This window comes from Camelus bactrianus, chromosome X (genome assembly GCF_048773025.1).
Source record: "Camelus bactrianus isolate YW-2024 breed Bactrian camel chromosome X, ASM4877302v1, whole genome shotgun sequence".
NCBI lineage: Eukaryota > Metazoa > Chordata > Mammalia > Artiodactyla > Camelidae > Camelus > Camelus bactrianus.
Genome location: NC_133575.1, coordinates 37,680,686 through 37,694,736, shown reverse-complemented (window position 1 = coordinate 37,694,736; position 14,051 = coordinate 37,680,686). Strand labels below are relative to the sequence as shown.

Below are 14,051 nucleotides of genomic sequence, written 5' to 3'. Positions count from 1 at the left end.
CTGGCCCCAAAGCAAGTGACAAGAGTAGGAGCCTTAGACCCTTGCACAGGACCGCTGACATGAGTGCATAAGACTCTAGGGGAGGGAGGGTCTGGATCCTAGAAATGGGGACATGTGGAATGCCAGAGGTGGCTGGCTCAGTGTTTTTCTCTAAGTGGCCCATACTTCCCAGTCTTTGTAATGAATCTTGTCCTTTCTGAGTCAGGAACTCTCTTTCATCCCTCATTCGGGGCCTGTTCTAAAAACATACATTCACAGCCATAGTCCAGACCCTCATAGGCAGACAAATGTACCACAAAACAGCCTCAGGCCTCCTCAAGCTGTCCTCGACCTGGGCTCATCTTCTAGAACCGATTTCTCAGCATCCGCCCTCCTGCCCCTGGGGACGCAAACTGCCCTTCACATGAAGTGGGAGGTATTTCAGCTCCACCAGGTGAAGAGCCCCCGGGGATGCCACCTATAACCAAAACCAGGGAGAAGATGGAGAAATACACAGACCACGGTGACCTTCATGTGTGCAAAGTATAGTTGTTAAAAATAAAACAACAAAAACAGAAAAAAGAGGCCGTGGCCTCCATGGGGCAGTGCCAAAACAGAGCCCCATACTCTCAGAGCTGGGGAGAGAGGGCACCGTGTTCCCACAGGCCTCGGGCTGGCAGGCAGGGAGGTGGGGTCTCACATGTAGGCCCTGATGGCAAGGAACGAAGATCTGGTGGGGCTAATGGTGGCCTGGAGGGAGCCTGATCACGATGGGGCCGTGGCCTCGGCCCCCTCCTCTGAGTCCCATACCTCTGACTGCAGGTAATCAGCGAAGAGAGCCTTAGCCCGGCGCAGAACGCGCCCCAGGTGGTGTTTTCGCACTAGGCGGTCAAAGTGCATGGCCAGCTCGTTGTAATCCAGCCCGTTGCGCATGATGTGGTCGCGGTGCTCCAGCAGGATGGCAAGGCAGAGGAAGAGCATGAACGGGTTCCCGCGGCCAAACTCCTGGGGCGGGGGCAGGCCCAGTGGGGGTGGGGGGAGCAGGGGCTTCCCAGGGTCTTGCGGGGAGCCCACCTCCGGCATCAAGGGGGATCCTGCAGCCACGTCACCCGCAGGAGAGGCGTCCTGGGTGGACGGCGGAGACGAGGAGGATGGGGAATCAGGGTGGGAGGAGGAGGAAAGCAGCGGGTCTGAGGAGTTCAGCAAGGGCTCCGAGAGGGACTTGGAGCTGATGAGGGCAGCGGGGTGGGGCAGTTGGACCAGGGCGTCCCTCCTGGGGCCTGTGTTATCCCTGAGTTGCTGGAGGTCATCCAGACTGGCTTGTCTCAGGAGACGCCCCCCACCGCCAGGCCCCTGGCTGGTGGCAGCCAAGTGGTCAACAGCATCTTCAAAGGCACCACCTCCTCCACCTGCAGGCCTCAGCATGTGCCGCTGCCGCACGGGCCGTCCCCTGTGGCCCCCGAAGCTGGTGTCTGTCACCAGGCTGGGGGGCCCGACGAGCTCCACCTCGTGCTCAGGAGGATCAGGGGGCAGCGAGCTCCAGGTGACCTCTAGCATGCGGAGGGCATCGTCGAAGGCAAACTCACGCTTGAGCTCGAGCAGCAGCCAGCGGTAGCAGAAGAACAGGTCGTCGGCACCGGCTTCCTGCAAGTACTGGTAGAAGTCAGGGTCGGCGTGCCGCAGCAGCAGCTTGAGGTGAGCGAACTTGGTGGCCATGGCGCGGCCATCAGGGTGGAAGTTTGCGGCCAGGCGCTTCATGATGCCACAAAAGCAGATGAAGGCGTGGCCCTCATGGTCCATGACGGCGAGGATGGGCGAGGCCAGGTCACTCATGCCCTGGCAGTAGGACACCTGTGGGTGGGTGACGGCGTACGTGGTGAGCAGGTCGTGCAGGGCCCGCAGGTGCGGGCCGTCCTCAGGCCCCGCATAGTAGGGGTGGGCCCGGTCGGTACGCAGCACATCCTTGAGGACCGTGCTGCGGATGAACTCCAGGTCCTCGGGGCTGGCGCGCTGGGCCCACTCGCTCTTGAGCTGCTCGTACTCGCGACTCTTGCGTTTCATGTAGTCCATCCGCTCTCGGCCTGTCAGCCCATCTGGGTACACATTCAGCAGGTACCGCCACACCACCTGGCCAGGGATGAGACAGGTGAGGCTGAGGTTCTACAGACGAGGTGCCACACCCCGGCGTGGATCTGTCACCACCCCGCCCTCAGGTCTCCACCCTTCTTTGGGAAAGGCTGCCTTCCCACCTCTGACTCCTAGTCCCTCCTGAAGGCGAGCCTGCCGCCCTGGAATATTTCCACTCCATCCCATGATAGTGTGGCCCACTGCCTATGTCTCCAGGAGTGATGGGTCCAGTGGCCAAGAAAACCCACCTTTCGCAGGGAGGGCTCGACACCACCATGATAGATCCGCAGGCGCAACTCCTCGGGGCGGGAGAGCTGGCCCTCGTGGTTCAGGTATGTGTGAAACTCCGCATCACTCAGGGGTGGCTTGAAGGGCTTGACGTCTTCCCCGTATGACCAGCTCAGCACCTGTTGGACCTTAGATAAGGTGCGGCCCACCTGTGAAGGAAGGAGGGTGGGAGGCCCCCAGTCAGCTGGGCAGGCACCAACCAGCATGCTCGGATTAGGGGTGCCAAGCAGGCCCTGCCCTCCAACCGCACTGGGTTCCGGAGCTCCCTGAAACCACCTGAGAGAGGATGGACTGTGTGAAGGGCAGGGCAGCTGTCGTCAGCGATGACCGTTTCTCAGCCAGCAGCACGTCGGAACCAATGACATCCTTGGGGCTGATTATGTCCCAGTCTTCCAGCAGGGGGCCTGGGCACACAGGATGACGTGGTATGAGAACCCCAGACCTCAGGGCCGGGTTCCTCTCCCACCAAAGCCAGGCCACCCACAGGGCAATGAGCCACTCCACTCTCTCTTGCCGTGTCATCCAAATCATGCAAAGATAAAACCCTGAATAATTCTCTTGTGGTAACTGTCTCACAAGATGGCTGGGAGACTCTATCGGTAATAGCTTAATGATATAAAGTAGTATTTATTGAGCACTTACTAGGTGTCAGGTACTGTGACAGGGCTTAACTTCAACATAAATAATAAGAACATTAGTCCACACTTCCGTAGGGCTAAGAGCCAGTAAGTGTTCCGAGCCCTTTGCAAATATTAACTCATTTAATATTATATTCACTTCCATCCTCTAAATTAGGTGCTACCATCACCGCCACTCTTTCTATGAGGAAACAGGCACAGGCAGGATTAGGTGGTTGCCCAAGGCCTCACAGCTAGTGAGTGTGAAAGAACTGAAATTTGAAGCCCAGGCCCGAAGCTCAGGAGCCTAAACTCTTAATCTTACATTCCTGCTAGTCCTCTTCCCACAACTGGGGGAGACCACCATTATCGTTCTCATTTTACAGACGAGGACCAAAAGGCTGGAACATTTAGTAAGTGGCCAAGATTCTCCAGCCAGGAAACAGTAGGGCTGGGGTCTGAATCTCATTTACCTTACTCCAGGGCCCAGATAAACGTCAGAAAAAAGTATCTGTGGAACAGGTAGGTCGTGTATGTTAGATGCAAGAAACAATGCTATGCTTGACTTGACCCAATTCTGGCCCCTGGAATATCAGCAGAAGCCTGTCCCTTCTCTCCCTTCTTTCCTCCCCCCTTGCATCCTTTCTTCCACGTCAAATGTGATGTGGCTGCAGCAGCAGTGGCCACCTGAGGGTAAGTTCGAGAGACTTAAGAGATGTCAGCCCTGGTGCCACAGAGCTGCTAAGCTGACAACAGCAAAGACCGGTGGCTTTCAAATGCTACGATGTGAAACAAATCAACTGCGATTTGTTTAAGCCATTGTCATTTGCAGGCAAATGCTGCCCCTAAGCAGCATTTCCATGAAGTCCACTGAACTTTCTCCTACAGAGCATCAACAAGTGGATGTCACTGTCTCTCCTTGGAGGTCTCAAAGGGCACTGAAAACCTAAGGGGTCCAAAAGGGGAACCTGAGATCCACTCTAGACATGCCCTCCTCCTCTGCTCATGTGAGTGAACAGCATCTCTATCTGTTCAGTTGCTTCAGCCCAAAACCTGAGAGACATCCTTGCCACCTCCCACTCTCCCAACACCCAGCGCCAAACTGTCGCTAAGCCCCGTGGCTCCTGCCTGCGGAACACACTTCAATTCCACCTCTCTTGTCTCAAGCCACCTCCTGACCAGTGCCTGCTTCCCCTTTGTCCCTCTCCACTCTCTCCAACAGCTAGCTGCAGAGTGGTCTTTTCTAAAACATGAAAGCCCTTAAAAGGAAGAAGATCGCACCACTCAGAGGGTAAAATGAAGGTCACACCGATGGTTTGAAAGACCAAAGAGAAGAACCCCTTTCAAGGCACAGAGGTAAAGCCTGGTGATTTGAGTGAAAAAGTAGAGTGACCAGGAGGACAAGTCCAGGAGACCTAAGATGCAGACGCCAGCAAATGCAGGGGGAGATAAGGGATCAGGTGGAGACACGATGACCCAGGTATGAAGGAAAATGTCCTTGAGATGAAGAAATGGCTCACCAGGTCTTAGACAGAATGAATCCACAAATGGCCCATATCACAGGCCTCCCCCAACTCTACTCACCTGCTGGCGAAATGCCCAAATTCTAAGAATGAAGACCAACTCTTGCCAGCTTCCAAAGACAAAGAACAGGCTGCTTACAATGGAAAGAAGGTCAGACTGGCGACGGACTTCTGTTCCACAACTCTGGAAGCAAGACAGTGGCTTGCAGCACCCACGGAGCACTGACAAGAAAGGCCCGAGATCCAAGGGCCCCACCCCAGCTAAGCCAGCACATGTGTACCACAGCCGAGGAAAGAATTTTCTGGTCACCGGAGTACATCTAACCTGTGCACCTTACTGGAGGAGAACAAAGAAGTTCTCTCAGAAATGACTACGGAATGACTGCAAGGGCTTAAGGTGGGGGAAGGCAGAAAGGAAGGTGAATGGTGACAGGCCACAAGTGTTTAATATACCCAGTTAAACATAAAATGACAAAGACACAGTGACTGGGAGTTTGTAATATTAAGTGTTACATTACGATTCCTGAAACACATAAGCGACCTACTCTAAAGAAAAGATAAGTGATAGCCTGGAATTTAAAAAGAAAAAAAAATTACCGTCTAAGCAAAGCCATCTCGGAAGTTAAGGGTTAGGGAGGGACCAGAGGAAGAATGAGAATTAGAAGTGCTCCAGAGCTTCCATTTCAAGGGCCAGGGAGGGTGGGGGAGTCTGGAGGGGGAAAGTGGTCAAAAGATTTCACTGGCAATTCTGTTAAAACGCATAAATCCAGCTGAGGAGTTTTTCTGAGAGATGTACCTCAAACTAGGTGACAAAGAAAGGTTAAAAATGGAAGAAACGGGGGAGGGTGTAGCTCAAGCAGTACAGCGCGTGCCTAGCATGCACAAGGTCATGGGTTCAATCCCCAGCACCTCCTCTAAAAATAAATAAACCTAACTACCTCCCCCAGCCAAAAAAAAAAAATTAAAAAGAAAAAGTAGAAGAAACCTAAAGGTGTACCTGGCAAACACGGATAAACAAAGCCAAGAGCAGCCATGTGAACGTCAGGAAAAGCACAGGGCCAAATACATGACAGGAAAAGAGAGACGTTCTATATTGATTTAAAAAAGAAAGAAAGAAGCTCTTAATAAAATGGGTGAAGGATTTCTACAAGCACAAACTCATCTAGTGGCAAAACCAGCTCTGAACTGACAAGAGACTATATATAGTCCTTATGTAACCCACTAAGTGTGAATCCGCATGCATTTCCCTGAAGAAAGAGCAAAGTGTTTCATTATAGGGTGTGGCCCCAGGCCCTGCCTGCAGTATTACACAATATATGCTATACATACTACGTCTCCTTATCATAAAATTGTCAAACCTCCCAAACTTTAGATAGAGTCTGTGCAATGCCAAATAGAAATGTAATGAGGTTTTTCCTGGAACTGGATAAAATTATTTTAAGGCTCATATGAAAGAATTCATATTTAAGAATAGTTAAGAAAAAGAAGAGCCAAAAAAAAAAAATAGTGGGAGGAAGGCACTAAATTTTCTGATTAAAATTTATCACAAAACCACTGAGATAAAAATATAGTGTTAGCATAGCATGAGACAAATAGAGCCAATTGGTGGAATGCAATAGAAAGCCCAGAAATAAATCCAAGTACATATGGAAACTCAGTATATGACAAAAGTGGCATTTCAAATCAGTGTACAAAAAGCTGGTTATTAAATAAATGATGCTGGCATAACTATCTGGAATTATTTTTAAAAGCTAAGTCTACTAATCACACTGTTGGCAGAGTAGAGAGTTATATGTAAAAAAAGAAAATAATAAGCATATTGGAAGAAAATATAGGAGAATATTTGTGTAAGCTTATGGATGGGGAAGATGTTCCGAAGTAAGAGGAGAAATTCAGAAACCATAAAGGAAAAGGTAGACACATGTATGAGACTGCATACAAATTTTAGTTTCTGATAGGACCGAAAAAAGATACCATAAGCAAAGCCATAAAACCAAAAGATACACTTGGAAAAAATATTTGCAATACCTATGACAGAAAGAGGATTCCTATCACAAATGCACAAATTGGTTGAAGGTCTAGGTTTGGTAATCTTCCAACTATAGAGGTGACAGAGACTGACTTCTTCCCAGAAAGAGGGACTGGGCCATCCAAGTGGTCACTGCATGCCTGCTGCTTTCACAGTCATGAACACAACTGCAAGAATTCCATTAATAGTATTTTTAACAGCTCCACCGATGGGATACTTACTCATTTAGAGTATGATACCATTTATGTTAAACAAATACTGTTTGTGGATATATATAAATAGGAACATACTTACGTATCTCTATATGTGGATTAATTTGTGTGTGCGTGTGTGAATAAAGGACCTGCAAGGTTACACATCAAACTGATCAAAGTGGTTCCTGCAGGGTGAAAGGGTGGCGGGGGGTCAAGATTAGGCACAGTGGTTCCAGGAGACCACAGCATTATTTGAAATATTTTCATTTCTAGTAATATATTTACTGGATAATTAAAAAATTCGTTTCAGGGGGAGGGTATAGCTCAAGTGGTATAGTGCATGCTTAGCATGCATGGGGTCCTGGGTTCAATCCCCAGTACCTCCATCAAAAAACTAAATAAATGAATAAAACTAATTACCTTCCCCTGCAAAAAAAAAATCGTTTCTTTTAAAAACGCAACTTCAATCAAATTCCCATCAGGATTTCAATGGAATGATAAGCTAACTCTATTAAATGAAAAGAACGGCAAGTGCACAAGAATAATCAAGAACATTTTTAAAAGGAAAACATTGAAACATATTTATTTTAAAGCTATGTGATGAAAACAACATGGAACTGGCTTAGGAGTTAACAAAGAGATCAGTTTAAGAGGATCAGGAATTCTGAAACAAACTCCTGTATTCCTGTCTTTGCAGGAATTTGGTAAATAAGAACTGACTCATCTGTAACTGGAAAGTTGATTCTCTTTAAAAAGGTACCTTTTAAATATCCTTTTGCCAAATGGTTGGATGTCTGTCTCCCTGTGTCATTTGCATTCCTCTCAGTTCTTATGCAGTTGGGGTTTTCTTTTTTAAAATTTTTTGGGGTAATTAGGTTTATTTATTTATTTATTTTATTTTTTAATGGAGGTACTGGGGATTGAACCCAGGACCTTGTGAATGCTAAGCATGCGCTCTACCACTGAGCTATAGCCTTGCCTCTGGGGGTTTTCTTCAAATATTTATTAGCCGAGGGGATTTTATTTCCTTACTGAAATAGTGCTATGTGTCTATTTCGCAGGGGAGGAAACCCTGGGCTTGGGGAATTAGTCAAGTGACTGACACATGGTAGTGCACAGGGCTTCTCAGTGTAGAGGATCCTGTGTCTCTGGTTACCTGTCTTTTTTCCATTTGTCTCTCTGCCTGTCTCTGTCACTAACTTTCTCTCTGACTCTTCTTTCTCTCTCTCTCTGCCTGTCTTTTTCTTACCAAGCTCCAAATTTTGCAGAGTCAGACATTAAGAGCGAGGACTCCGAAGCCACCACCTGGGGTTCAAATCCTGCTCCTCCACTACTGTCTGTGTGACACAGATAAGTACTGTCCCCTCCCTGAGCCTCAGTTTCTTCATCTGTAACACGGAGATAACAGTTGCCCTTTCCCTGTAGGATTGTTTTGACAATCCAATGAATAAATATGTGTTTCAGAATGGCCCCAAGTGTTCAATACGTATTAGCTACTTATGTGTTATTATTATGTCAATAAAATGTCTCAGTCACCCTAAATAGGCACTGTGAGTTCCCTGAGGCTGCGAACCATGTCTTCCACTCCATAACTTTTTATTTTAAAAAACTTCAAATCTACAGTTAAAGTTAAAAAGAAAAATACATTGAACAGCCGTACACCCTTCATCCAGCTCCCTTAACTGTTCAGTTTTGCCACATTTGCTTCATTTCACTCTCTCTGTATATATGCATTTATTTTTTGCTGAATTATTTGCAGATCTCGTAACACTTTACCCCTGAATTCTTAACTGTGTTTTTCCCAAGAACAAGGATGTTTTCCTTCGAAAACCATGATACCATTATGATACCCAGGAAGTTTAACACTGATACTATATTATTATCTAATGTCTGCTCCATAATCAAATGTGGGGGACCATGTCTTAATTTATCTGTGGGCCCCTGGGACCAGCACAGTCAAGACTGAGGGAACAAATATGAGAAGATCAGAAGTGGCTGAGAGATCAAAGGAACAAACAAATGAGTGAGCAACAGCGCAAACAAATGAATATGAGTGTGAGATGACTGAATAAATAAATACAATTACCATTAGTATAATCAGCATTGTTATAGTTACGTATTATTATAACTCAAGCATAATACTCCAGCTCTATTGTTACACTGCATTCTATGACCATAACATACATTGCTAGATTATATGCTATAATCAATGATAATTATTGTTCTTAGAGCTAAAACTTTTTGAGCATTCACTATGCAGCTATGCACAGTTCCAGGCATTTTACATGAATTTCCCTGTTTAATCCTCATGATGGCCCTAAGATACCATTACTTCTACTTTACAGGTAAGGAAATTGAGGCCCAGTGGCCAAACCAGAATTTGGACCTAGGAGACCTGGCTCCCTAGCCCCCTGTGAGGGAGTGTATTGCAAGGGGTGGAGTCATCCTATGAGGAAAGAAAGGCAATCCCAGAGCAGTACCCCAGGGCACCAGGTACTCACTATCCTCAGTGGGCCGAATATCTACACGCAGCTGCAGGTAAGGTTTGGAGGCGGTGGCGAAGGCTGTGCTGAGGTCCCAGTCAGACAGGAGTGAGAGGTAAGCTTCCTGCCCTAGCCGATCCCGGCCCAGGTAGCTGATACCAAAGTTCTTCTTCCTGGACAGAAGAGACGTGGCAGCTTTCAGTGCCCCAGTGCCCTGGAGGCCTCAGGGATGGCTTCCAAAAGAAGCAGGGAAAGATGGATGGTTTTGAATACAACTTCCTCCTATGTGCTGGGTACTGCGCCAAGGATTTCAGGCAGTCTGAGGTCAGATCATTTACATCCACTTTGTTTCACAAACACAGAAACAGATACACACCTGCTTGTATCTGGAGAGCATATAGGAAACGGGTAATGTGGTCCTCTCTAGGGAGGGTAACAGAGTAGTTGAGGGATAGAGGTGGGAAGAAAGCAGCCTTCTTACTGCATAAAAAATAAAGCAATCTGTATGTCTGTTATTTTTCACAACAAAAAATGTTTATGCAAAAAAGTCAAATAACAACTAAGAATTTGTTCTTCAGATACACCTGTGCAACTATGCAAAGAAGTACGTTAATAGTTATAACTATGTAACCATGGAAACATATACCCATCACTTTTGTACTCTGAGTTTGTCACCATGTGCATATAGCCCTCCAAAACGACAACCACAACAAAATAAGCATCATACCTGCCCCCAAGAGACACCACTTTTCATCTGTCAGGTTGGCAAAATTTCCAGTGTTTTCTAACTAGTGTTAGTGACCAGGCTGTGAGGGAAACAAGAATTTTATATGCTGCTGGTGAGACAGTAAATTGGTAATACCTATCTGGAGAACATTTTGGAAGCATCCATTGAAATTTTAAAAAGCATACACCCTTTAACTCAGCAATATCACTGCTAGGAATTTCTCCTCTGACAAGATTTCCCCAAATATTCCAAGATATGCATGTGGCTGTTTGTTTATTGTGGGATTATTTATAATAATAAAACAAACAAACAAACACTCTACCAAATAACAATAAAAAAAACCCAAACAACTACTGTCGAGGCTGGGTGGTACAGAGGTTTTCCCCAGCATCCCATTACTCACCCGTTCAAGTCAAAGGCTCGGATAAGGATGTGCTGTAACACATCAAGCGAGGTGATCTGAGGGTCAACAGCAAAAGAACGAAACTCAGGTGGCAAGAAGCTCTCACATTTCTGGGAAGAGAAGACACAGGGTCAGCCATCAGGGGTCGCATCACCATGCTTGAAACGCAGTGAGAGGCTGGCGGCAAGGTCAGAGAAGTGGCAGGGGCCAAATGAAGGCAGGAGTTCTGGACTATGGTGAGGACTTTGGTTTTTGTTCTGAGTGAGGGGGTAGGCTTGGGAGGGTTCTGAATAGAGGAGGGATGTGGTCTGACTTAGGATTTAACAGGATCCTTCTGGCTGCTCTGTGAAGAACAGACTATAGGGGACAAAGGAGAAAGCAGTGGTCCAGTGAGGAGGAGGCTACTGCAATCGTCCAGGCACCCAATCCTTCTTCTGTATCCCTTCAACGATGGCTGGCAGGATCACCATGTCCAGTCTGGCCCTTATTAAACCAGTCATCCACAATGCAAGCAAGCCAGCATCTCTGTCTACAATACTCCCCTGCTTAAATCTCTTCAAAGGGAACCCCAGGGTCCCCACCAAGTGGAACTACGGGACCCCAGCCAGCCTCTCTCCAGTCAGCTTTTTTGAACTTTCCACTCTGGTACTACCAAACTGAGGGAAGTTACTCTAAACACATTCTGGCTCCTGGCCTTTGCTTATGCTGCTCCCCCTGTCTGGAACATCCTTTCCACTTTCCTCAACTGGCTCACTCATGGCTCAGGCACCATCTCTTTTCTGAACTCCCAAACCTCTATCTTAGAGCTCTCTCTATTACACTGAACTGATCTGTTTACATCTCCCCAGAAGTGACCCTCTTCTCATCACCACCAGAGCCACCACAGTAGTCCGAGCCACCTTCACTTCTTGCTGGAACTACTGCCAACAGCTTTCTTACTCAAGAGGATGCACCAAAGGTCCGTCACAATCTGCCCCTCTCTTACCTCTCTGATTCACCTCCTACCACTCTTCCCTGCACTCTCTGGGCGCTAACAATATGGGAGCCTAAGAGAGCATGCCAAGCTTGTCCCCACCTCTCAGCCTTTGCCCTTGCTGTTCCTTCTACCTAGAACACTCTTCCCCCGCTGATATGCACATGGCTGACTCCTTTTTATTTCTGTCTCTGCTCCTTCAATAGCTCTCTGGGGATTTCCCTGTACAACCTTGGCTAAAGCTAACTCCCTAGCTCAGAACCTTTTTGGTTATTTCCCCATGCCATCCACCAGTGTCTGAAGCTCATTTATATAGACGAGTATGTCTGCTCAATCAGGGTGGGGACGTGCACCAAAGTGCAGTCTCAACACGTATGTTAACTGATTTTGGCGCCACCTTTTCCGACAGCAACAGCCTCCCTCATTCATCAGGGCCCCACTCAACTATTAAAGCCCCTCCTCCAACCCTACAGCCCCTCCTCTCTACCTACAATCTCCATTCCATAGGCCCCTATCCCTCCATGTGCAGTCCCCACGCCCCATGCCCTGCCCCTGCATTCCAAGTCCAGCCTTCCCCCAACCCCCACCCACGCCACCATCACTCTGCCCTCAAGCCTCGCCTCTCACGCAACACCCTAAATCTCAGGTCCCGCCCTCCATCCTAGGACAGCCACCGCCTTCCCCTCCCCCGGGAGCCCCCGGCTGGCTGGCGGACGGGTCGCCAGCCTCACCTTGACTCGGACCCGCACCACCTCTCGCTCTTCCTCCTCAGCCGCCGCCGCCTGGGCTCCCCCGCCAGGCGGGGGCGCTCCGGAGCTGGCCAACTCCAAGGACCCAGAGGCCGTCGCCATCCCGCCGCCGCCACCCGCTTCAGAGTGACAGCTGACCGTTGCCCCCTACCCTTGCGCGCACCCCAGAGTGCAGGCGCCCGCGGCCCCACCTTGCGCCCGGGCGCAGGCGCAGAGGGCGCCGCGCGACCCTGCCCCCCCTCACCTGGCACAGGCTGGCCATTGCCTCTGCGCATGTGCACAGCGCGCTGTTGCCAGGCCCCCACTCCACCAAAGCCGGGCATTTTGCCTCACTTCGGCCAGTGTGCAGGCGCCTACTGAGGCCCCGCCTCCTCTCGGCCGCGTTTGGTTGTTTGGTCCTTTTGCTTCCGGATTCACCTAGGTGTGTGTTAAAGTGACAACCTATTCTGGCGGGAGAAGTGGGCGGGGAAAGGAAGCTGCTGCGCGATGACGTCAAGGCCTCACGCCCCGCCCCAAGTCGCCTTGCTTCTTTGCTTACAGATGATGTCATCTGTTTCAAATGCCTGTGGGCCTCACTTCAAATGAATCTGCTGAAGGGAGGAATAATCCTTTATCCAGAATCTTTAAAGAATAGTTTACACTTTGTGACAATTCATCGAGCTGTACGTTTATGATTTTTGCAGTTTCTGCCCTTACGTTATACTTCAATAAATAATTTACCCCTAAAAGCCGTTATTATACTCTCTGGAGGTCCTAGCTTTTTAAAATTTGCCTTTCTTTTATTTAATTCTTACAACACGTTGAGGTTGGTCCTATTATTAAACGGTGTGTGTCCACCAAATATCAGCTGAATACTGGACATACATTAGATTCCTTTGAGAAACTTTATGTATCGCAAAATGCAAAAAGGCATTCTCTTCACTTCATTGCACAACATCGTATGGTTTGGAAAGAATACAGGCTGCCTGTACAAATGTAATTTCTAACAAAGAAGTCCTGTAAGGTGCCTGGACTTCTGCTGTTGTTGCAGTGTTGTATGATGCTACCCTGAATGTTAACTTTTTAGAGAAGTAGAGAAGTCTGCAATTCTATTTTGATATCTTTTAAAATACTTTTTTGCCTTGGTATTAAGAGTAAATAGATTTCTATTTCCTGGAAGCTATAAATCCTGTGGAATTTTTTTTTTTTTTTTGAAAGCCAGAAGAGGGTTCGTGGCGCATTTCTCTTGTCCCCTGTGCTGGAGCCAAAAACACTTCTTATGGCACTGCTGGATTTTCTGATGGAAACAAGGAGTTTGAAAGTCTGCTTCCCAGGGGGTGGGGGATATAGCTCGGTGGTAGAGCATGTTAACACGCAGGAGGTCCTGGGTTCAATCCCCAGTATTTCCATTAACAAAAATTAAAGAAAAAGAAAGTCTGCCTCTCGTTAAAATTAGCATAGGGTGGAAGGAGCAAAATATTAGCCTAGACCTTGAAGTTTATCCTGAGCACAGGTTTTAGATGCGGATATGATGTAGTCAGATGTCTCTGTCTTGGTTACAGAGCTCTGGAAGGAAAGATACTGGAAGAAAGGAGATCAAAAAGGAGGTCCCTGCCATAGTGTCAGGGAGAGGGGAGAATTTTCTCTTTCATTTGTTTATTCTTCCATTCAGCATATACAAAGTGCCAGATAGTTTACATATATTAATTCATTTAATCTGCATAAATCCCTATGAGGTAGGTATTACTATTATCAGCATTTTACAGATGAAAGCAGAGAATGAAGGTCAGGGGAAAATGTGCTCAATGTCAAAGGGATAGTAAGTGGCACAGAGAGTAGACAGCACCATGGACAGAAGGTGGGGCTGGGCCTGGAGTGTTTGAGGAAGAGCAAGGAGGCCAGCAAGCCTTAAGTAAATGAGGTAAGTGACAGATATGAGGTGAGAAAGTAATGCACGGCTTTGGCTTTAACAGTGAGGCA

The 14,051-nt window shown here is 47.8% G+C and overlaps 1 protein-coding gene across 2 annotated transcripts; it reads right to left on the bottom strand.

Moving 5' to 3' along the window:
- Positions 1-508: 508 nt before the first annotated feature.
- Positions 509-12,460, bottom strand: TBC1D25 (TBC1 domain family member 25). Of its 2 annotated transcripts, none has more exons than XM_074359094.1 (6): positions 12,337-12,460; positions 10,371-10,480; positions 9,259-9,413; positions 2,671-2,798; positions 2,355-2,543; positions 509-2,106 (listed from the first exon to the last, which is right to left on the bottom strand). In XM_074359094.1, the coding sequence occupies exons 1-6, from the start codon at positions 12,352-12,354 to the stop codon at positions 745-747; spliced, it is 1,962 nt and encodes a 653-aa protein (XP_074215195.1). In that variant the 5' UTR covers positions 12,355-12,460; the 3' UTR covers positions 509-744. The 2 variants fall into 2 exon arrangements, with proteins under 2 accessions (XP_074215195.1, XP_010966423.1); XM_010968121.2 differs by lacking the exon at positions 12,337-12,460 and adding an exon at positions 12,075-12,324.
- Between the last annotated feature and the right edge of the window lie 1,591 nt (positions 12,461-14,051).

Excerpts from the sequence above, each read along its gene's own strand:
- TBC1D25 (XM_010968121.2), bottom strand. The coding sequence starts at position 12,194 with ATGGCGACGGCCTCTGGGTCCTTGGAGTTGGCCAGCTCCGGAGCGCCC. Across the intron at positions 9,414-10,370 it reads CGAGCCTTTGACTTGAACGG|GAAGAAGAACTTTGGTATCA; the intron begins GTGAGTAATGGG and ends TCTTCTGTCCAG. Across the intron at positions 2,799-9,258 it reads TATTCGGCCCACTGAGGATA|GCCCCCTGCTGGAAGACTGG; the intron begins GTGAGTACCTGG and ends CTGTGTGCCCAG.